The 22269-nt window shown below is 45.5% G+C and overlaps 1 protein-coding gene across 4 annotated transcripts in view; it reads left to right on the top strand.

Annotated features, from left to right (window-relative positions):
• KLHL2 (kelch like family member 2) overlaps nucleotides 1-22269 on the top strand; it is a 115860-nt gene that overhangs the window by 10588 nt on the left and 83003 nt on the right. The window contains exons 1-5 of one of the 4 annotated variants that reach the window (XM_019481426.2): nucleotides 2257-2388; nucleotides 10588-10713; nucleotides 12138-12254; nucleotides 14853-14959; nucleotides 20789-20910. In XM_019481426.2, coding sequence (XP_019336971.1) covers nucleotides 2366-2388; nucleotides 10588-10713; nucleotides 12138-12254; nucleotides 14853-14959; nucleotides 20789-20910 — 495 coding nt within the window. In that variant the 5' untranslated portion in view covers nucleotides 2257-2365. Of the gene's footprint in view, nucleotides 1-2256; nucleotides 2389-7878; nucleotides 10433-10587; nucleotides 10714-12137; nucleotides 12255-14852; nucleotides 14960-20788; nucleotides 20911-22269 lie in introns of those variants that run through there. The other 3 variants (XM_019481427.2, XM_059721905.1, XM_006273083.4) reach the window with 3 other exon arrangements.

Genomic DNA, 22269 nt, shown 5'->3' with positions numbered 1-22269 from the left:
TCTGAGTTATTTGCAACAGAAACCCCCCACCCCGCTCTATTATTTTTCTGTAAGCAAAAAAAAAGAGAGAGAGAAAACAAAGAGCTGGCATTTCCAAGGGGCATCACAAGTTTATCCAGTGGTGCTGCAAGGCTAAAATGCTTGAGAACCATTGGCCAAACCTTTAAAGTTATACAGTTCCCACAGTGCCTCATCTCAGTGCCTTGTACAGGGAGCCCAGGGGGTCAATGCAGGAGTCTGGATTACACTCTGCAGACAGGTCACACCGAGGCTGGTAACTCCAGCTTTGTGGGGGAATCTAAAGGTGCTTATGCGAGGCTGCTCTGACGTGCTATAATTAAAGTGCATTTCAGCAGACTAGACTGAATCCGTTGGAGCATGGTACAGGTACTCCTCACTTAACGTCGTCCCGGTTAATGTTGTTTTGCTATTACGTCACTGAGCTATTAGAGAACATGCACATTTAAAGTTGCACAATGTTCAATTACAATGTTGTTTAGCTGCTGCCTGCTAGTAGGTAACTACTGTGACGTAATTGGATTTGCTTAACACTGTTTTGCTTAAAGTCACATTTTTCAAGAATGTAAACTACGACGTTAAGCGAGGAGTAGCTGTAATTACTGCACTCCAGCAGCCTCCAGCATCTCATGTATCAGTGTCCCCAAACTTAAAAATGGCAGCAGGGGTGGTTTATCTAAAGCTCATTTGACAAGCTTTAGATAAAGCACCCCAACTGCTTGTTTGACAAGCTTTAGATAATGCCTGGGCTTTGAAGTCACCCCAGGACCCACCCAAGAGCCATGGCAGAGGGCATCTTCCCATGGAGGCATATAGCATACAGGAGATAATAATGAGCCAGGAAGTCAAGGGACTCGCTATGGGCATTTCCCGTACTTCTGGGCTCTGTTGGTTGCCCCTGTCCTCTTCCCCCCTTTCTGCCACGTGCCAGGGTGCTTTGGGGTGTCTTCACAGGTGCTCCAAAGTGGGTTGGGGAGCGCTTTAATGAGAGTGGCTCTCGGGAACTGCTTTAATAAAGTGTCCAGAGTCTCGTGTATTCAGTGGCCTGTGCTTCACAATGGTGGCAGAGGCACTTTAACTAAAGCATGTTCAATGAGCTTTAGTTCAAGTACCCCTGCTGCCATTTTGAAGTGCGGGGATGCTGTTACACGTTATGTTGAGGCTAATGGAGCGTGCTAATGATCACACTTCAGCAGGCTTGATTAATCAATTCTGCTCTGATGCATTCTAATTAGAACACGTCAGAGCGGCGTTGGGCACGTGTATACATGCTCTTTAAGCCTCCCTTACAGGTATTGGCTGCAGCCAAGGCTAAAGACTTCAACTGGGGTGTGCCAATGGCCCCACTGGGAGCAAAGCCAGAGGTTTCTGGCTGGAGGGTCTGGCACCTCTGCTCAGAGTCAGACTGATAGCCGTTATTTGGGGTCAGGAGGGAATTTTACCCCATGGCCAGATTGGTATGGACTGGGCAAAGGAGGGACGGAGGGGTTACCGTTCTCTCTAGCAGGACCTTGGCCCTGTTTTTGGGATCTCTCGAGCATGTATTAACCACCACTGCAGCAGCAGGACAGTAGCCGCCGTAGCCCACACTTGCTTTACCTATGGCACTGTAAGGTGTTGTGCGTGTGTGTGTCAGGGCTGACTGTAGCTTAGAGCAGGGGTTCCCAACCTTTTTAGATCGCGGACCAGAAGCCACCGCAGACCGGCAAACCAAGGACTGACAAAGCGCAGTCTGGAAGTGACCAGCAGACTACTTGGTATAAAAAAGGGTTGGCTACTGCTCCACAATAGGCCGGTCACTTCCAGACTGGCAGCCAACCCTTACCAGGCTACGGCCTGGGAACCTATGGCTCAGACACTGGGCTTGTAGGGGCTGGTCTGGAGAGGGAGGCTGCTGCCTCAGGCAGGGGGCTGCACTAAACTTCTGCAGCTCCCTTCCAGCCCTGCTTCCCTAGGACTCCCTCACTGGTGCCTGGATAGAAAAACCCCTAGTGTGAGAAAAGCGAAATGGGGAAAAATGACCCCCCTCCTGCACCTGTAGGCAGGCGGGGGAGAGGCACAGAGTAGGCGCCACGGCCACAGCTAGGCTGCGGCATGACGTCACGCCCATTTAGCCCCGCCCCCGCGGCTGGAACCCGGAAGTGGGCGGAGCCAGCGGCTGCCGGCTGGGCTGGTGCTGCTCGGCGCGCGGACTGGAGCAGCACTGCTCCGCCTGGGCGGGCGGGCTGGCGGGCGCGGGGGGCGGGGGGCAGGAAGCGCGCGGCGGCGCCGGCGTTCGCGGCTGGAATGGTGCTGGCGGCGGCGTTCGGCACCCGCGTTCTGAGCAGGGAGCCCGCGGGGAGCCGCCATGGAGATGCTGCTGCCGCCGGTGTGAGTGCGGGCGGGCGGGGGCTCGCTCCCCACCGCGGCCCGGCCCCGCGTGCTGGAGCTGCCGGGTGATGCATGCATCCTCTCCCCCTCCCCCGTGTTCTGGAGAAATCGCCCTTGCTGAAGCTGGTGCGGGGCCAGCCCGAGCTTGGGCACGGAGGCGAGGGGAGATGGGAGGCCTGAGTTGTACCGTGGGGCCCGGAGGCTTCTGCGAGGCTGCAGCTACTCCTGGGCAGCCCCTGCGGGGAGGAAGGGAAGGAGTTCCCAGAGGCACGTGAAGTGTGGGGACAGTGCTGTAGCCCCGACGGTTTGAGTCCTGCACGCGGGAGAGGCGAAGGTCCTGGCAGGCTGTGTGTGTCACGTGGCTGGAGCTCCTGGGTATTGTGGTGCCCTTCCTAGAAGGGTCCCCCAAGAGAAACAACTGGCGCTGGCCGTGCAGGTGGGCTAGCGAGGGATGCTGCTGCTGCCCACAAGGGTTCTTGCCTGCCAGCTGTTTCAACTTGACAGGTTTTTACGTCCCTAGTCCTGACCAGCCTTGAGGTTGAGGTGGGATGAGTGTCCTGGTGACTAAGCTGTTGCGCCGGGGGTGGAGAGCTCCTCTGGTGCCCACGCTGCTCGCCACCCTCCTTTGCCAGCTGGTGTAGGAATCTGACTCTCGTCTGCTTCAAGGACCATGTGGTTCCCTTGTGCTTGAGGTCGTCTCTGTGTTATCTCCCTTGCCAGCTCAGGACTTTGTGTCTGGGATTTAGGAGTCACCCTGGCACTTGACCAGAGGCTGCATGTTGATATCCATCACTTAAGTGGGGATCCTTGACCTGCTCTTGCCTTTCCTTATGTTTTACAGTGTGTTGGTACTTTCACAACTAGCCTTTCAGAGAAAGCTGGCACCAGTGTGTATGTAGCAGGCCAGGCTTGAAGGAGGTTGGGGGAAGTTAGCCGTGGGGAAGGGTGTGATAGAGGGGAGGGGAGAGATGGGCATAAAAATCCATCTCTGTAATTGGAAGCACTTTATGATCTTCCAAGATCTAACAGGTCAAGACTTTGACATATGGAGCTAGAAATGACAACTGTCTCCCAGCTGTTGTTTTTGGTATGTGTTAAATGTGTTGCCTGTCTGTTTACAGACCACAGACTTACTTTTTAAAAAAAAAAATACCAACACAGGCATGCTTTGATACCATATAGCTTGAATTCTGTCTATTCCTTGTGCATCTTCCACGACTGTCTTCTACCTTTTTTAATGATTGTTGCAATCTGACATGCAAGGGATGGCATATGTTTCCTCTGAATGATTAAACTGTAGCTGTTTTTTTGGAAGAGTAAATTATTATGGTAGCACTGACATTTTCTTAGGAACAGGGATTATCTCATGCAGCCAGGGACAATGCATGAATAGTTTAGGCAGTTTGAGTTTGACTGTTCATTCTTATGTGCAAGTTCAGGAATGCTTTTTTCATGATATCTATAGGGAGCATTTTTTGCTTGCATAAGGTCTCAAACTATCCCCAGGCTGATTCAACAGCCACATCATCACCTTTAACTAAATAGTCAGGGTAGTTAAGAGTGCATTGGACTCAGAGCATTGTTCGCCTTTAACTCCTGGTAGTCTCATTTAATATGCATGGATTTATACTTTACTTAATCCAGTAGTTTCAGATACTACTGAATTGAGCCTCTAGACACAGATGAAATAGAATTAGTGCCACATACAACTGTTACTCAACTGGAGGTACAAATAAACAAAGCCAAAGTAATTAGAAGTGGGTAAAATTGTTGTCAAAATACAGTGCATATTAAGGGAATCTTATGGGCTTGATAACGCATGACGTGTGTTTTATAGTTTAGCATTTGACAAAAAGTTTTGTCAAATGGATGGAGAGTTCTTCATGTATTAATACATTAGCAACTGTGCCATCTGTTCAGTGCGTTTGGCAACCCTTTAAAGACAGCATTCGGAGCAGGCTTGTAGTTTTCAGTAACCACTAAATTTCTCAGTGGCTATACCACCAAGTGTGAGTGCTGCCTTGGAATGAAAAAACTTGTTGTAGAAGAGGTATTCCTAACCTGGACCTGTTGCATAGGTAAGTGTAAGAAGTGCCATGTCAGGAGTGGAGGTTTTAGGGGGAGAGCATATGAACAAGGTACATACAGAGTTGTCTGTCACCTGTCATACCCTTCCTGCACTCACCATCATTGATTTAGCCATATAGCTCTGACTATTTAACAGCTGTTACTGGATTTATAAGAATGCAGTGGAGTAAATTGTATAGATTTGTACCTTGGTTAATTGCTTTCCAGTAATAATATGTATTTCTTAAAATCTCTGGGCTGTGTTTATCATTTTTAATTCATTATGTGATGGGAGATCCCGAAATGGAGCATGTGGATTGGAAAAGTTTAAGTTCATTCCCTAAGAAAGTGGTGGATGTAGATCTTTTTACACACATTTGATGCTGTGTGTAGATGTTCCATAATGCATATTATATGTAAGATCAGAAGTTCTTTATAACTTTGCTTTTCTGCACACTGATTATAAAATTTTGTTTATCTTCTAGCTTTCCTCAGAATAGCTGGAATTGTAGCTGCTCATCTAGGAAAGTTCTGAGAAGTTAAGTGTGCCTGCAAAACTTTAAAATTCCCAGTCCTTTAAAGCTCAAATATAGCAAGTGTGAAACTGCCTGGTGGCTTGAGGTTGTGAAACCCTACTCCTTTTTCTGATCACTATCTTTTGATAACAGTTATTTATTCCTGTGTGAATTAGCACCTTTACTCTTTCATGGACCTTGAGAATTGGTTCTGGGATCCTGAGAGGTGCAACAAAAATGTGTTTCTTTCTAGTTTGTGGTATTCCAGGCTTAACTCAAGTTCATCACCATCGTGCATTTGCTAGCTGTCTTTTTTTTTTTTTTTTAAAGCCACTTTAGACACATGAAGGACCTGTACTCTTCAGTATCTTCATCAGTGACTTGGATGTGGGTGTGAAGTGCATTGTGTCCAAGTTTGTGGACGATACTAAATTGTGGGGTAAAGTGCACACTCCAGAGGGTAGGGAACGATTGCAGGCAGACCTGGACAGGTTAGAAAACTGGGCAGTACACAGTAGGATACAGTACAAAAAGGGCAAGTGCAGAGTGCTGGAGCTAGGGCACTAAAATATCCACCACACCTACTGGCTGGGAAGTGACCCTCTCAGCAGCACAGAAGTGGAAAGGGATTTTGGAGTCATAGTGGACTCCAAAATGAATATGAGTTGTCAGTGTGACGATATCATCAGCAAAGCTAACCACACTTTATCATGCATCAGCAGATGCATGACAGATAGAACCAAGAAGGTGATACTTCCCCTGTATGCGGCATTGGTCAGACCACAGTTGGAGTACTGCGTGCAGTTTTGGCTGCTGCACTTCAAGAAGGATGTTGATAGACTCGAGAGGGTCCAGAGGAGAGCCATTCGTATGTTTAGGGGCTTACAGAATAAGCCCTGTGAGGAGAGACTGAGGGAGCTCTTCAGCCTCTGCAAGAGAAAGCTGAGAGGTGATCTGGTGGCTGCCTACAAATTCATTAGGACGCAGCAAGGGATTGGAGATGCTCTGTTCACCAGGGCTTCTCTTGGGGTAACAAGGAACAACGGTCACATACTGACAGGGAGCAGATTTAGGCTAGATATCAGGAAAACCTTTATGGTAAGGGCGGCTGAAATTTGGAATGGACTTCCAAGGGAGGTCGTGCTCTCCCCTACCTTGGGGGTCTTTAAGAGGAGGTTGGATAGGCCTCTGGCTGGGGTCATCTGACCCCATCACTCTTTCCTGCCTGGGCAGGGGGTCGATTCATAGATTCATAGATGCTAGGGTCGGAAGGGACCTGAATACATCATCGAGTCCGACCCCCTGCATAGGCAGGAAAGAGTGCTGGGTTCAGATGACCCCAGCTAGATGCTTATCTAACCTCCTCTTGAAGACCCCTAGGGTAGGGGAGAGCACCACCTCCCTGGGAGCCCATTCCAGACCTTGGCCACTCGAACTGTGAAGAAGTTCTTCCTAATGTCCAGTCTAAATCTGCTCTCTGCTAGCTTGTGGCCATTATTTCTTGTAACCCCCGGGGGCGCCTTGGTGAATAAAACCTCACCAATTCCCTTCTGTGCTCCCGTGATGAACTTATAAGCAGCCACAAGGTTGCCTGTCAACCTTCTCTTGCGGAGGCTGAAGAGGTCCAGGTGCCCCAGTCTCTCCTCATAGGGCTTGGCCTGTAAGCCCTTAAGCATGCGAGTGGCCCTTCTCTGGACCCTCTCCAGGTTATCCACATCCCTCTTGAAGTGCGGCGCCCAAAACTGAACGCAGTATTCCAACTGCAGTCTGACCAGCGCCCGATAGAGGGGAAGTATCACCTCCTTGGTTCTGTTCGTCATGCATCTGCTGATGCACGATAAATGCCATTAGCTTTTCTGATGGCTTCGTCACACTGCCGACTCGTGTTCATCTTGGAGTCCACTAGGACTCCAAGAACCCTTTCCGCTTCCGTGCCTCCAAGCAGGTCATTCCCTAGGCAGTAGGTATGCTGGACATTTTTCCTCCCTAGGTGCAGCACTTCGCATTTCTCCTTGTTGAACTGCGTTCTGTTGTTTTCTGCCCACGTGTCCAACCTGTCCAGGTCTGCTTGTAGTTGTTCCTTGCCCTCCGGCATGTCCACTTCTCCCCACAGTTTTGTGTCATCCGCAAACTTGGACAGAGTACACTTCACTCCCTCGTCCAAGTCGCTGATGAAGATATTGAAGAGTATCGGTCCAAGGACCGAGCCCTGCAGGACCCCATTTCCCACACCCTTCCAGGTCGAAACCAACCCATCCACCACGACTCTCTGGGTGCGACCCTCTAGCCAATTTGCCACCCACCGGACTGTGTAGTCATCCAAGTCACAGCCTCTTAACTTGTTCACCAGTATGGTGTGGGATACCGTATCGAAGGCTTTCCTGAAGTCTAAGTATACGACATCAACTCCTACTCCTGTGTCCAGGCGTTTTGTAACCTGGTCATAAAAAGAGACTAGATTAGTCAGGCATGGTCTACCTGCTACGAACCCGTGCTGGTTTCCCCTCAGCATAATTTGTCCTGCCGGGCTCTCGCAAATGTGAGCCTTGATAATTTTTTCAAAGACTTTGCCAAGGATGGAGGTGAGACTGACTGGCCTATAGTTGCCTGGGTCCTCCTTCTTCCCCTTCTTGAAAATGGGGACCACATTGGCCCTTTTCCAGTCCTCCGGGACCTGGCCCGTGCGCCACGAGTGTTCAGATATTCCCGCCAGTGGCTGTGCAGTGACGTCAGCCAGTGCCTTCAGCACCCTCGGATGGAGCTCATCCGGGCCTGCCGACTTAAAGACATTCAGTTCCTCCAAGTGACTCTGCACCATTTCAGGGTCTACGCGTGGAAGTCTGGCGCCTTGCTGCTGCCTCTCTACAACCCCAGTGAGAGACTTGTCGTGCCCCTCACTTAGGAACACTGAGGCAAAGAACTCATTGAGGAGTTCAGCCTTGTCCCCCCTGTCCATCACCAATTGCTTCTGCCCATTTAGCAGGGGTCCTATTCCTCCCCGGGCCTTCCTTTTACTCCCTATATATCTAAAAAACAATTTATTGTTATCCTTAACTTGGGATGCCATCCTCAGCTCCATGGTAGCTTTGGCCTGTCTAACTGCCTCCCTACAAGCGCGAGCAGAGGAGGTATACTCCTCTTTGGTAATCTCTCCCCGTTTCCACTTTTTATATGCTCCCCTTTTAGTCCGCAGGCTGCCCTGGATTTCTCTGGTCAGCCAAGGAAGCCTCCTGGCCCCTTTCCCTCTTTTTCCTCGCATCGGGATCGTCTCCCTCTGTGCCCGAAGGATCATTTCCTTAAGGCACAGCCACCCTTCCTGGGCTCCCATCACTTCAAAACTGCTACTCTGCAGTGCGTCCTTGACTAATCGCCTGAGTTCATTGAAATCAGCTTTCCTAAAGTCTAGCACTTTCACCCCACTAGTTACTTTACCCATTCGACATCTTATGGTGAATTCTATTATTTGGTGATCACTGTCCCCCAGGTGACCACCAATCTGTAGGTCTCCTACCATATCATCCCCCGTTGCCAATACCAGGTCCAGTAAGGCATTCCCCCTAGTGGGACCGTGTACCTTCTGCGTCAGGTGGAGGTCCTGTACGCAGGATAGGAATGTGCGTGAATGGTGGGACTTTGCTGTCTGTGTCTCCCAGCAGATGTCTGGGTAGTTTAGGTCCCCCATGACTACCGCCTCCTTAGTTTTTATGGTCTCTGAGAGCTGCCTCTGGAGCCCCAAATCTAGTTCTTCCCCTTGTTGTGGGGGTCTGTAGCAGACCCCTACCACCAAATCCCTTTCTCCTTGCCCCCCATGTGACAACCCACAGTCCTTCTACTTTATCCTCCTTTGATTCCGTCTTGATGAGGGTCGAAGTATATCGCTCATTGACATAGAGCGCAACCCCTCCCCCTTTCTTCCCCACCCTGTCCTTTCTGTACAGCCTATAACCCTCAATATGTACCGCCCAGTTGTGGGAAGAATCCCACCAGGTTTCAGATAGCCCTCCTAAGTCGTAGGTGTTTTCTGCAGGCAGGAGTGCTAGTTCATCCTGCTTGTTCCCCATGCTCCTAGCATTGGTATATAGGCACTTGAGCCCTGTGACTAGTGCCTTTTTTGCCCCCCAGCTCCGATTCCCAAAGGGCCCCTTATTGCTTACTGCTTACCTGTGCTGTATTGCTGGCCGCCTCATGGATTGCAGGTTCCCGATGTTCTCCTTCAGGCTGGGCTGTCCTTGTGGGTGCCACATGGTTTGGTGGTCCACGGCTTCCCCTGCCCTCATCTTCCCCTCCCCCTGACGAGCCTAGTTTAAAGCCCGCCGGAGGAGATCCGCCAGCCTAGAAGAGAACACGCGCTTACCTTTGGGGCACAGGTGATGCCCATCCCAACTGAGCATGTTCCTCAATGATCTGTTGACGTCCCTTCTGACCCTAACATCTATGAATTTTTATTTGGGAAGAAAAACCCTAGGAGATGCAGTTGGGAAAACAGGTCAGAGTTCTGGATTTTAAAAAGATTTAATTTGACCCCACTCATAAAGAGGCAAAATATTTACACGTGGCAAATTTTAAGCAGCGATCTAATAATCTACAAAAGAGTGTAAAATGTTAAAGAATTTGTTTTGGGCAGAACAACCGAGTACTTTGAATTCCAAAGAGACTTCCTGTTTGGCTGTTGTTAATTTTTGAGGTTTGGGAATAAAGTTGTGTAGCAGATATGACAACATGAGAACTAAAAAATATTGGTATGTTTATGGTTTATGGTTTTTTTGAAATAGCAACACAGTCTATAGATATTGGAACTAAAAAAACCCCACTTCTTTATTTGCTCTTGGCTACTGTTAGCAAGTAAAGGGGCGTGCACAACTTTTTTAATAGAAGATGATTTTTGTTCTTAGAAAATTCAAGTGTTCTGCCTTCATTGCTGCAACGAACAACTTCAGAATGTAAAGGAAGTAATGCTAGTTTTTCAGGTTGCTCTAGTTTCAGTGCGACTACTCAAAGCTTTTTCAGCACAAACTGTGAATCAGTAGTTACTGTTTTAATTCAGAAAAGCATTGTGAAGATCAGTGAGATTGCTGTGCTTAACTACTGTTTAAGTTTCCTAAGCAGGTGCATGAGGCTGAAAATGGGCAAAGTTTACACAGTGGAGGATGTCCTTGAACCTGCTGAGGGAAAAATAGTTTTAACAGCTGAAGATCTGCTGGGGAGGTGGGGGATGGCAGGAAAAGAGAGAACGTTTTTTTCCCAGTTGGCAGTTTAGGGCATGGGAAAGTACAGATTTATCAGAGACCAACTAAACCTGGAATTGGGACAGGATGGAGAATGTGTCTAACATGACTTGAAGCTAGGATTTCAAGGACTTACTCCTTTCTCAGCAGCCGCCTGATTGATGAGGAGCAGGCTGGGCTTTGCACTGATATCCTTGTTTATGGAGCTACGTGCGTCTCTCTGAATTCTGGACATTGGTAATAAGGAATTTAAAATTGTTCTGATTACAGAATAAGGTCTAAAGCATTTTTTTGCAGATAGGCACAAAAAAAAGCCCCAAAACAAGAAACCCCGTACACCAGTGGGAAGAAGAGAAACTCAACTCTTTGTGCGTGTCTTTTTTTTTCCCCAGATGTACAAAACTTTGCCATCAGAAGCCTTTGGATATGAAAGATGATAATACTGAAAAACACTGCCCTGTTACAGTGAATCCCTGGCATATGAAGAAAGCTTTCAAAGTTATGAATGAATTAAGAAGGTATTGCTTCATTTTGTGCTTGTGCATGGAGTTTAAAGTACATTTTCAGTTGTCAGTAGCGGTTTCCAGAGGTGTAGGGTGACACCTGAGTGCCCTGGGTGGCAGTGATACGTGGCCATGGCAGGGTCAGTAGTTGTACTGCTGGTGGCATGGTCATGGCCAGTCCAGAAATATTTTTTTTTGCCAGTGCCTGGGGCTAGTGACCCAATTGTTCCCTCCCTTCCCATCCTCCTCACCCCTTCATGATGTTACTTGAGTTTTTTCTTGTGTTTATTCTATAAGTAGAATGTATACTCCCAGGCACATCTCTTTCCCAGTAGAAAAATGTTGTAAAACTTTAAAGTGAGAACCAGTCATTCACCATATGGTAATTTGAACTATGTACACTGTAGGTATGTCAATGCAGGCACTAAAAGTGCCACCCGGAAGCTTGCCTTGCTCTCTTGCTTCATGTGTGCCAAACCTAGAAATGAGACAGTAAAACCACCTTGAAGGTATCTTTGCCATGGGTCCCAGGCATAGCAGAGACAGATCTCATGGTAGGTTAACTGCCTTATTTTGGATTTGACAGTGTAGAGCAAGAGTGGGTGCCCAAGGTTGGTGGCACAGGAAAAGTACAATAGACCTGCCTTACATTACTGCGCTTGAAAAACTAGCCGAGTTATTGTTTTATGGGACATAAATGTGCAGGATTTTGTTTGTTTATCATAAAGAAGGTCACTACCTCTTATACCACATATTCCAGTGAATTGAATTCACTGTCAGGTGAGCTCAATTACATCACTTTCACAGAGGCTTCTTACACAGTGGAAAAACTTTTTTTTTTAAATTGTTTCCAAACATTGCTACCCTCAGGCTGAGCAGTGCTGGCAGCCCTGTACTGAGGCTGTTCTTAACATATGGGGTCATGTGAGCTTAAACTTAGTAGCGGTCATATGAGCCCTGTATTCATTCCTGCCCAGGGCAGGGGGACAGACTAGATGATCTGCTCAGGTCCCCTCCAAGCCTACATGTATGAATCTATGAACACCATACTGATATAACTTTGTACTGACAGGACTGGGTGAAGCGCTGTTGAAAAACAGTGACACTTGGCAATTATGACTCTTAGCCAATACTAATAATGGTTCAGCCAAATAGGTAATGGCAACAGTGGGAGAATGCTAGTGTAGGCAAGGCCTGAGAGTTTAAAGCTCAGCCTATACTCTGTTTTTTGCCATACGCATTTGTAAATACTTTTTCCCCTTTCTTTATCTGCACTTTTTCTTGCATGTGTGTATTTGCTGTTGCTAACATTGCCCAAATGACAATGCTCATCAACTTTTGATTGTGTCCTGTCTCAGGTGAACATGGAGAAAAGTGTGTAGTCTATGCAGTTGAAATTGTGCAGACAGAATAGTTCAAAACGTTATGCTTGATTTCAGAACAATGAGAGAAGGATGGAGGATATTCACCAAAGTGTTTCTGAGGAGTCTGCTGCTAGAAGGATTGGATAGTTGCATTGTTTCAGTCTACCACATACCGTTTTTCTTGGTAGCTAGGTAACCTGATTTAGTATCTCAATAAGTATGATAATGTTTTAGGGTTCCACAACTGACCTTTTCTTGGTTAGGGAGAGTTTTGAAGTAGGGGCTGTGTTTGAGTAAAGCTAAGGGCCTGCTTACACACTATGGTGCAACACAATGTCATGTGGAGGTACTGGAGATAACTTGGTGCATGCAGTAACTTTTAAATTGGAAGTATAACTACATTAATGCAGTACTGTGCCAAAGCTAATCAGCTTTGATGTGAAAGTCTTATTAGCCCGATACCAGTGCTGTGCTCAAGGTTTTAGCCTCGTTGGCCAGATGAATGGTGTGGGGCTGAGGCATTAATCGCCTCTTGGCCACTCGGTGATGAGGTGTGGTAAAAAGAGCAAGATTAAAGGTGGTGCTGTGCCACAAACTTCTACCATAACTTAGGTAGGTCCCTAAATACAAATCACTGGGATATCTGGCTAGTAACTCTTTCACATGAAGATTTAGCAATCTGCTTTGTCTTTAGCCTTCATCAGGATAAAAGCAGGAATTCTTCAGAACCTGCGCTTAGTAGAAGACTTCAGTAGCTTATAAACCAGGATGTTCAAGCCTGTTCAAAACCTAAATAATTACTTTTTTCTATTTTTGACAGTATCAGATCATTCTAACAAATTGGAAAGCGATTGCTAGGGCAAAATCTATTTTGGTTTCTTTTATATACCAAGATGCATTACCAGGTTTGCCAGCTTATGAACATGACACAAAATTATGACAATTATTAGCTTTAATTAACATTTTAAAAAGCCTTTCCAATAATGAAGAGAGTCTTCTATAAGAGAGCTGACAGTAAATCAAGGCCCTGATTCATATTCTATAACAATAACTTTTAACGAAAAGTAAGCTGCATCATTCATCTCAGTACATCTAGCTATCTTATGTTTCAGAACTGTAGCCCTGAAACTAGCAAGTTTTAATTAAGAGTGAGATGTGTGCAGCTGCTGGATTTATTTCACATTTCCATCCCACCTGTTCATCTCAAGATCTGGAGATGGATAACTTAAACACTTAAATGACATCCTATTTGAGATAACAGCCGTATGCTGTTTGAAAACCGAGGCTCAAAGAATTAGTGGTATGGGACAGAATTACTAGAGAGAGAATCTCCCACCGGTTCTTATTTTATCAAAATACGGTCTTTCTTCACACGTTGTAAATTTCTCAGCTCTGATGTATTTAGCCCTCCCTCCTTCCCCCCCCCCCATTTCCCTTTATTTCCCAAAAAATCCAAGGATGTCCCATCTTCTGTCCTTTGGCATCTCTAAACCAATGATAGTGGATGCAAGAGGGTTATGAAAAGGGTGTAGATCAGTCTAGATCAGTAGTGCTCAGCCTTTGTGAAGCTAGTTCCCGTGGGTGGGGTCCGGCACAGGGTCAGTGTGCTGACCTAGCTATAGAGCCAGTCTGTGTTCCAGCCTAGCATCTTTTGTGGATCTGATCATGAAGTGATTCCCGTGTGCCATCTGTTTGGTGCATGGGACCTCTGTAAGCCATGGGCAGCTAATGCTGCCACTGCTTTCCCACTGTCAAATTTCTGGACCTGGCAGGAGCCCTGTGGGCTGGAGATTGAGCACCACTGCTCTAGATATACTTGATTTAATGCTTTCTCTCTAAAGTATCTACCTGTGCCAATGTCAGAGATAGGATGCTAGGCTAGGTAGACCAGTGGTTTGACCCAGTATGTTGCTACTTGCATTCTTACGTTGGAGACAAAATATTGCTCTTGGAAGAGACCTGCCTGGAGGGTGATGACAGTAGGTGTAATACGAAACTAATGATTCCTACCAGAGAAATACTGGCAATAACCTGGTTGCAGCTTGAGTTACTCAGCTATAAAGAGTAATTGTAAATTGCAGTGAATTTGTATCTAATAGTTAATTTTTGCACTATGGAGAACTGGATTAAGTGGTTTAAATAAACTTTGTTAAAGCTCTTTGTGAAAATAGTGGGGAGGAAACATCATGTTGTGCCAACACTAAGTTAAGAGAAATACAGACCATCTAGATAAGTTAGAAATTGGCCACAATATAAAGTTTATCTTCAAAATATCTAAGTTAGTGCATCTGGATAAAAATATCTATAAATCTGTATGTGAAATGGTTGGAAAGCAGTGAAAACCAGGAAACCCCTCTCAGATCAGGCTTCTTCATTGTCTAGGAATATCGATAGTCTTATCTATATGGCAGGGAAACTTTGTCCACCTTCACACAGATGTATCCAGTGACACCATTATATAGCCTCACTCTTTTAGTTATCTACTAAGCTGATAAAAATCTTTAGTTATTTTCTACTTCTAAAAGTCTTTTTTTAGCTAAGCAAGAAAGGACTGTTCATGACTGTTGTTTTAGGAAGCTGCATGTACCCAAACACCATCTGTAAGCACACTGAGTAATAGCCATGTGGTTTCATAACACATTTGAAAACATTGCTTAATCAACATTGTCTTCAAAGCATTTTGTTAGGATTGGGGTTAGGGTAGAGGGAGTATTAGAGTGATGTGATGTTACGTGATTCTCTGTGGCTTGCTTATATATAATTGTTTTTCCTTTAATATCTCTTAAATAGTCAAAGCCTGCTGTGTGATGTGACAATAGTAGCGGAAGACATGGAAATTGCAGCTCATAGAGTTGTGCTAGCTGCCTGCAGTCCTTACTTCCATGCTATGTTTACAGGTACCAGATATTTTTTAATTCTTGTATTTGAAGATAACAAGGCTGCACTGAAATGTGAAATTATAAACATCTTTTTTTGCTAAACAAAGTCTCCAACATTTTAATGCTTTATTTATATTTTTTTTCAATGCGCTTGTCCTGATTTTAAGCTTCTAATGTCTCCTTAATCTTAACTACTATGGTGAACATGGTATAAAACTGTACATATAACATCTCATTTATAAAAGGAGATTATAAAAGGAGGTTATATAAACCTTTCCAACTCTAATTGTTTGGCATAAAGTAGATTAAAAAACATTTCTGTGTGAATTTGAAGTAGGTAGTTTCTCTTGACCATTTGTTCTAAATATTGTATTCTTCAGTCTTGGATATTGTAGGCTATTGATAGACACACAGGCTTTCATTGGCTTTGGCAGCCTATAGCATAAGGGTGTATTTCGGTGTTCTTTGGCTAATTCTGAGTGGTATTTGCGCTGTTCACTGTTCCTATAATTTTATCTGTACAGACTGGCTTTTGCCTCTGCTTACTCCACACTGATCAGCTCGCTGCCATATTGCTATAGCAGAGACACCAGAGAGTTTGTAAGCTAAAGTAGGTTCATTGCCTTATGCCTCTCAATAGAATTGACTATGTTAAGGTTTTTCATTCCTTAATGGTTATAAATGACTTCTGGAAGGTCTGTTGTTCCGCTGTGCCACAAACTCCCCATGTGGCTTTAGAGAGTTGTGTATTTTCCATCTCTTTTTTAATTTTTTAAATTTCTTTAAAATGGACATAATGGTACTTCCTCCCTCCCAGAGGTATTGTGAAGATATCCAGCCACAAAGAGAAGGGTTACATAAGTACTTTGAAAATATTCTTTGGGGTGCTCTTCCTTTTATTTTGTTTGTATTGAAGAAGGTTGGACTAATTATATAGGATGTCTTGGTGCTTTGCTTTTTTTCTTCTACTGCTAACTTCTTGAATTGGGGTGTGTCTTTGTTGCCACCCTGGCAAGCAGCCACCTGGAAGCACTACTCACATCTCATTGTGGCTTAATTTTTGCTGTCACCCAGAAGTTTGGTGTAACTAGTTTAATGCAGCTTTGAACAGGCACTTAAATCCATTTTCAAGCTGTCTAGGGTATGCTTTTTGGCACATGCTCAGGATGATGCTTAACTGACTACACAGCCTGATTTCTTGGCTTGGACATTCACTGAGGGGGGCCAAATGAGTGGTGTATGCACCAAATGAGTGGTGCATGTTTTCAGAGGTGCACTGAGGTCCATATCCGATCGGCACTGATAAAAGGAAAATTTGGCTTTTTTGGCTGCTGTAGCCATGCATGTGGCCATGAATGCAGCCCGGCAGTGTGGAGAGCAGTGTCTGGCTGGTAAGTCTGTGGGGAGGAATGGGTGTGGGGGGGGGGGGGCAGATAAAGGCCTCCATGGTGAGGGAGGGAGTGGGGGCCAAGCATGGCCCAGCTGGGTTGGGACAGAGCCGCAGGTGGCTCGTCCAGGGGTTGAGTGAGGAGGGGGAGCAGTTCCCTGCTGCTGCATACATCCCCAAGGAAGGCATGAAGGGCCAGTGCCCCCTGGATTTGTGTATAGGGCTAGGGTGGGCTGCTTGCTGTGAGCTCGGGGCTAGGGGCTGTGTCAGCCTCTTCCCAGTGAGGGGTGCTGGGCCAGGACTGCACTCAGGGCAGGCAGCAGTGGTGCTGGGAAGGGGGGGGCTATGGGATGGGCTACAGCCACCCCAAAATTCCCTGTAGCCCCCTTTCCCCTCCGTAGCACCACCCGCAGCTCTGCCATGACTGGTCTGTGCCTGCCCCTGCTCCAGCCCCATTCCCTCCCTCACCGTGGGTGCCTGGATTTGCACCCCACCCCCATGCTCTTTCCCCCCCATAGACTTACTGGCCAGGCACTGCTCTCCAAGCTGTGGGGCTGCATATTGGATATTAGATGGGTATCAACCAATTGACCAATATGGCTGGTTAATAATTGGTCATTGGAATTGGCCAAAAAAATCTCTATCGGTGTACCCCTATATGTTTTATCACAGTACCCTGGGGCTTGCCTTGGAGGCAGAATAGATGTGTCCTCAGGGATGAATTCTCATACCAAAAAAAAAAAGGGAATCTGACAAAAGACACTTAGAACATGAATTCCTGGTAACCTACACATCATCCTTAAGGTCAGAATTTGTGTTTCGAGGTAATGTGCAATTGTGAGCCATCTGTAGAACAGTGTCACCATAGAAAAGATTTCCATTACTACTAATGGCCAAAAGAAAGGCTCAGAGAGCCCTGCGTTTTAGATTTTATAATTGTTAAACTGTTGTGTCCCTACCTAGGACTCTAGAAACCCTGACACAACCTTGGAAAACAAAGCTAAATCGCCTACAGAACTCTACTCTCCCTGTTCTCCCACACACTTATTTATCTCAAAAGTATGTTTTCCACAGCAGCCCACATAACAAGATGTTTTGTAGCATGTTTTGAAGATCTGCTTGGTCTGGTTTAGACCCAGGGTGAGGTGGGGAAGGAAAGACGCCCACACCAGAATAGAGCACTTTCACAGACAACATTTGGTGGTCAGCTCCTCTCAGCTGATGGAGGCTAGGTCATATACTTCTACCCATGCAATTGTGAAAGTACAGGAAACTCTAGACAGCTTGAAAATGGATTCAAGTGCCTGTTCAAAGCTGCATTAAACTAGTTACACCAAACTTCTGGGTGACAGCAAAAATTACGCCACAGTGAGATGCGAGTAGTGCTTCTAGGTGGCTGCTTGCCAGGGTGGCAACAAAGGCACGCCCCAATTCAAGAAGTTAGCAGTAGAAGAAAAAAAGCAAAGCACCAAGACATCCTATATAATTAGTCCAACCTTCTTCAATACAAACAAAATAAAAGGAAGAGCATTCTTTGGGGTGCACTCTTTCCTGCCTATGCAGGGGGTCGGACTCGATGATCTGTTGAGGTCCCTTCCGACCCTAACATCTGTGAATCTATGAAACAGATGTAGGCTCTCAGGAGTGAAGATCCAGCCCCTCTGGTGCATTATACATCAAAAAAAGCATTTTGAATTCAATATAGAAGCAAACAAATAGGAAGTGCAGATCAGTGGGCGCATCTACATGAGACGCTAAATGCATAGTAGACTAATTCTACTGCATGTTAGTGTTGCAGGCAAAAACTGTGATAACATGCCAATGTGCAGTAGAATTAGTTTACTGTGCATTAGCATCACAAAAAGGGGGTGTGCTGGTGCTGCTGCACAGTAGCACCAATTATGGGACATTAAGTAGTACTTGCTATTACAAGTTTTAAACTCCATGCGCCATAATTACAGTGCATTTTTGAGCGTGTAGACATGCTCACTGAGTATGACTGATGTATGTTCCCCCGAGATGCACAGTGGTAGTGATGAGTTTCTGCACCTGCCTTTTGGATTGACCGAAAGGTTGAGAGCACTTCCAGAATATGCTAGTAGTAGCAAAGGCAGGAATTGCAGTAGAAAAAACTGAACTTGCAATCTGCTGAAGACTTGCAAATGCTAAAAGACACTTTTGGACATTTCTAATATATACAAATATTCAGCCACTCCAAGGATCCCCACAAACAGGGAAACAAACGATAGAAATGCAGGAACAATCAAATAGGGGCATATGAGCATGGACGTATCTTCTGGTTGCTTCCCTCTATCTCAGTCTAATGTCAATCCCATTTAGTTCTCAGCTGTGTCCCTATTTGCCTGGGATACTTGATTAGACTACTGGCAGTTGGGTCATGGGGCAGAGCTGAATGCCATCAGCAAACAAGAAAATCAGATGTGACATGAGAGTGCTGTGAGGACACATCACCTTCTAGAAGTTTTTAGATAGAAAAAGGTGGGGCAAAAGAGAAATAATGTCCACTATTGCTGCAGCATTTAGTAGAGGGTTGATACCAATAGTTGATTTTTAAGGAGGTATATTAGCTGATACCGATCCGATTTCTGATACCCAGCATGGAGAGCTGCCTCCAGCTGGTAAGTCTGTTGTGGTGGAAGGGTGGGGGGGCATGGAAGGGATGTGGGGGGCAGATTAAGGCCCCTGTGGTGAGGGAATGTGTGGGGAAGGGGCTGGGGCAAGTGTGGCACGGAGCAACGGCTTGTGCGAGTGGCACACGGAGTGGGAGCAACGGCTTGTGCGAGTGGCACACGGAGTGGAGAAGCAGCTCACGCCATTGCACGCGTCTGGTCCAGCAGCTCCTGCTGCTCATCCGGGAGGGCAGGAGAGTATATACCCCTGGATCCGCACAGGGCAGGCTGGGGCCGGGGCTGTGCCAAGGTTTTCTAGGTGGGGCAGGGCTGTGCTGGGAAAGGGCTACAGTGAATTTGTGGCTGCAGCCTCGCCCTGCCGGGAAGAGCTTGGCGTGGCCCCAGTTTGGCCTGCTCCACACAGATCTGGGGGCACATGCCCCCTGTGCCCTCCTAGACAAGTGGTGGGAGCAGCAGCAGGAGCTGGCAAGCACCAGATGAGCCGCTAGACCAGCGGCACGCAGTGGTGGCATAGGGAAGCCCATCCTTCCCCATGCCCTCTGAGCCGCGGTTCTGTCCTGTGCCTGCCCCGCCCTGGCTAGGCAATACTTGCCCCAGCCTCATGCCTCCCATGCCCCTTCCCTCCCCACTCCTCTTCTACAACACCAGACTTACTAGCTGGAGGCAGCTCTCCATGTTGCTGGGCTGTGCTCCTTGCTGCCTGTGTTGTGCTGCGGCTGTGCACATGCTTGGGCCATTTATTGGCCAAATTATTGGCCTGATGTGGCTGATTTCCGATATAGTAAATTTTCTTTATATCGGTGCCCAACAGATATCGGACCTATGTATCGCACCTCTAGCATTTAGGCAAGCTTGCATTACCTTGTAATTAACAGCATCTAGGCCTGCTGACAACTTAAGTATGGACACCTAATCTTTATCCATTGCTTGTACGAGAAATTCTCCCATTTTAACCAGTGCAGTTTTGCCTCTTTCACTAGGTGTTATAAGCAGATTGGCCAGCTGCAAAGAGATCTGGGGTATTTGGTAGTTCAGCCACAATCTTCTCTAAGACACTATCTCGAAATGGGATTCTGGTGTTCCACTTGGCATTCTGCTGATGCCCAGGAAGCCATCACGTCTGCAGTGCAGTGATTTGTCATATGAACAAATTACTGCATCCTGAGAGAGAACAGTTTTCTTGTCATGGTTACTTTTTGTCCTGAAACCTTCTAAGAAGATCATGCTTCATGGTAAATGTTTTAATGATTCATATCTAAGCCTCCACAAAATGAGACCTAGTGAGTTTCCCGTCCTTTTCCATTTTAATCTCTATTTAAACTTCCACTGGTGGAGGATATAAAAAGCAAAATTGTCTACTCATGACTCCTTCATATAAACATTCTTTGATTGCATGATTCTCTTGTGTGGGGCTGGATTTCTTTAGAACTGCTTCTACTGTCAGTACTTGGAAAAACTCCTTGGCACAAGGAGCGCATAAGGTAAGAGTGTCTTAAGAGTTTACCTTAGTGAAATATTTTTGTGTGTGTCAAGAGACTGCCAGTTGTTAAAACCAACAGCCATATTTCACTAATGGCCCATGCTGAGGGAACAAGATTTCCTATCACTTAACATTCAGTTTATGATAAGTATGGCTCCTCTTTTAAAGGGAGATAGAAACTGTATAATTAAATGAAATGAGCTGATTTTTTCAACTGACCTGAATAAGTTTGTTTTTAGGTTTGAACACCTCTGTTGCAGGAAAGAACAGTTGTAATTTGTGAGGGATCTTCATCTAAAATAACCAGATTACAAAATTGTATTTTGTAGGGGAGATGACTGAGAGTCGAGCAAAGAGAGTTCGGATAAAGGAAGTTGATGGCTGGACTCTGAGAATGCTTATTGATTACATTTATACTGCTGAAATTCAAGTTACGGAAGAAAATGTACAGGTAGGAATAAGGACTTTCTAATACCTTCTTATGACTTTTTTTGGCCCTTTTCACTTGCAAAATGAGGTGACTTCTTTACCTTAAACTTGCACAGATAATAGGATTTACCATTATAATTTTTCTTTTATGAGAGAGAGAAAAAATATTAGAGATTTTATGATGATTTTCCTTTATTTTTTCCCTCAAGTCCAAAATCAACCTTTGAAAAACATTTGTTAGATGCATTCACATGATCAATACTGAGTGTGTTGTAAAGGAAGAATGTGACATTTTTCATAGCTTGACAAATGCTAGATTGCTGGTACTTTGCTTCCCTCTTTCTGTCAGCAAAATGAACAATCAGATATATTTTATGTTAAGATCATGTAAATTTTCTAGTGAAACTTGATGCATTCAGCTTTCTTCTTGCAGTGTACATGCTTTTTAAGTGCTGTGGAAAGTACCATCACTACAAAGAGAAAATCTTTATCAACAGCATATATACAACAGGGGCAATATCCTCTCCATTGCCAACCTGCTTACGGTTTGATTTGTAAGAATTTCTCCACTTACATTTTCAGGTAGCTTAGCATCCTGTGTTCGTGACACCAGATGTGAAACACTTGTACTGTGGGACTCACCCAGAGCTCACAGAAATCAATGAAGAGACTCCATTGATTTGAATTAGTTTTGGTCAGGCCCTTCGTGTAGTAAATTGGAAGCCTGCCTTTTCCCAGTTTTCTTCTAGTCTTATCCAGAAGAGCTAAACTAAAAATCTTTGACTGAGAGAGGTTGTATTGAGTTGTGCCTGATATGCAAAACCATAGCTTCTAATTTAGAATAGAATGTAATGTATTAAACACTTCCTTTCCTTCAGTTTACAGAGTAAATTAGCTACTCCCACTCAGTTCAAACTTCCCTTTTCTCTCTGTCAATTACCTTCACAGTCTGGGATTTTCAGCTTTGGAATGGACTCTTGCTATCTAGCCATGCATTTGTCAGCCAGCATTTAGCATGAAGTTTTTTCCCAAACCTCCCACACAACTGCAGTCAAACAGATTTTCTCACCTATGAATTGAATCAAAGATTGAGACTTTGGAGACTACAAATGTTGCATTGAAAGTCTTGCCAATGATGGGGGAGAAAAGACATACAAAAATATAAATAATTTTTTCTTATCCACTGTCACTAGATTCAGCCCTTTCCTGATGCTCTTGAACTTGTGTGCTTGCTCACTCATGCTCTCTTTCTCTTTCTTTTTCTCTCTTCGTCCCTCATCACCTCCCCTCCCCCCCCAAGATCCAGAATAGCTTTTTTGGAGTGTGATGCTCATTATTTAATAAGAGGTGTCGGTTGGTAAATTGTATTTAATTCTCCAGT

Source organism: Alligator mississippiensis, chromosome 2, assembly GCF_030867095.1.
Source record: "Alligator mississippiensis isolate rAllMis1 chromosome 2, rAllMis1, whole genome shotgun sequence".
Taxonomy (NCBI): Eukaryota; Metazoa; Chordata; order Crocodylia; family Alligatoridae; genus Alligator; species Alligator mississippiensis.
Note: the sequence above shows the minus strand (reverse complement) of the source record. Positions and strands in the feature narration are given on the sequence as shown.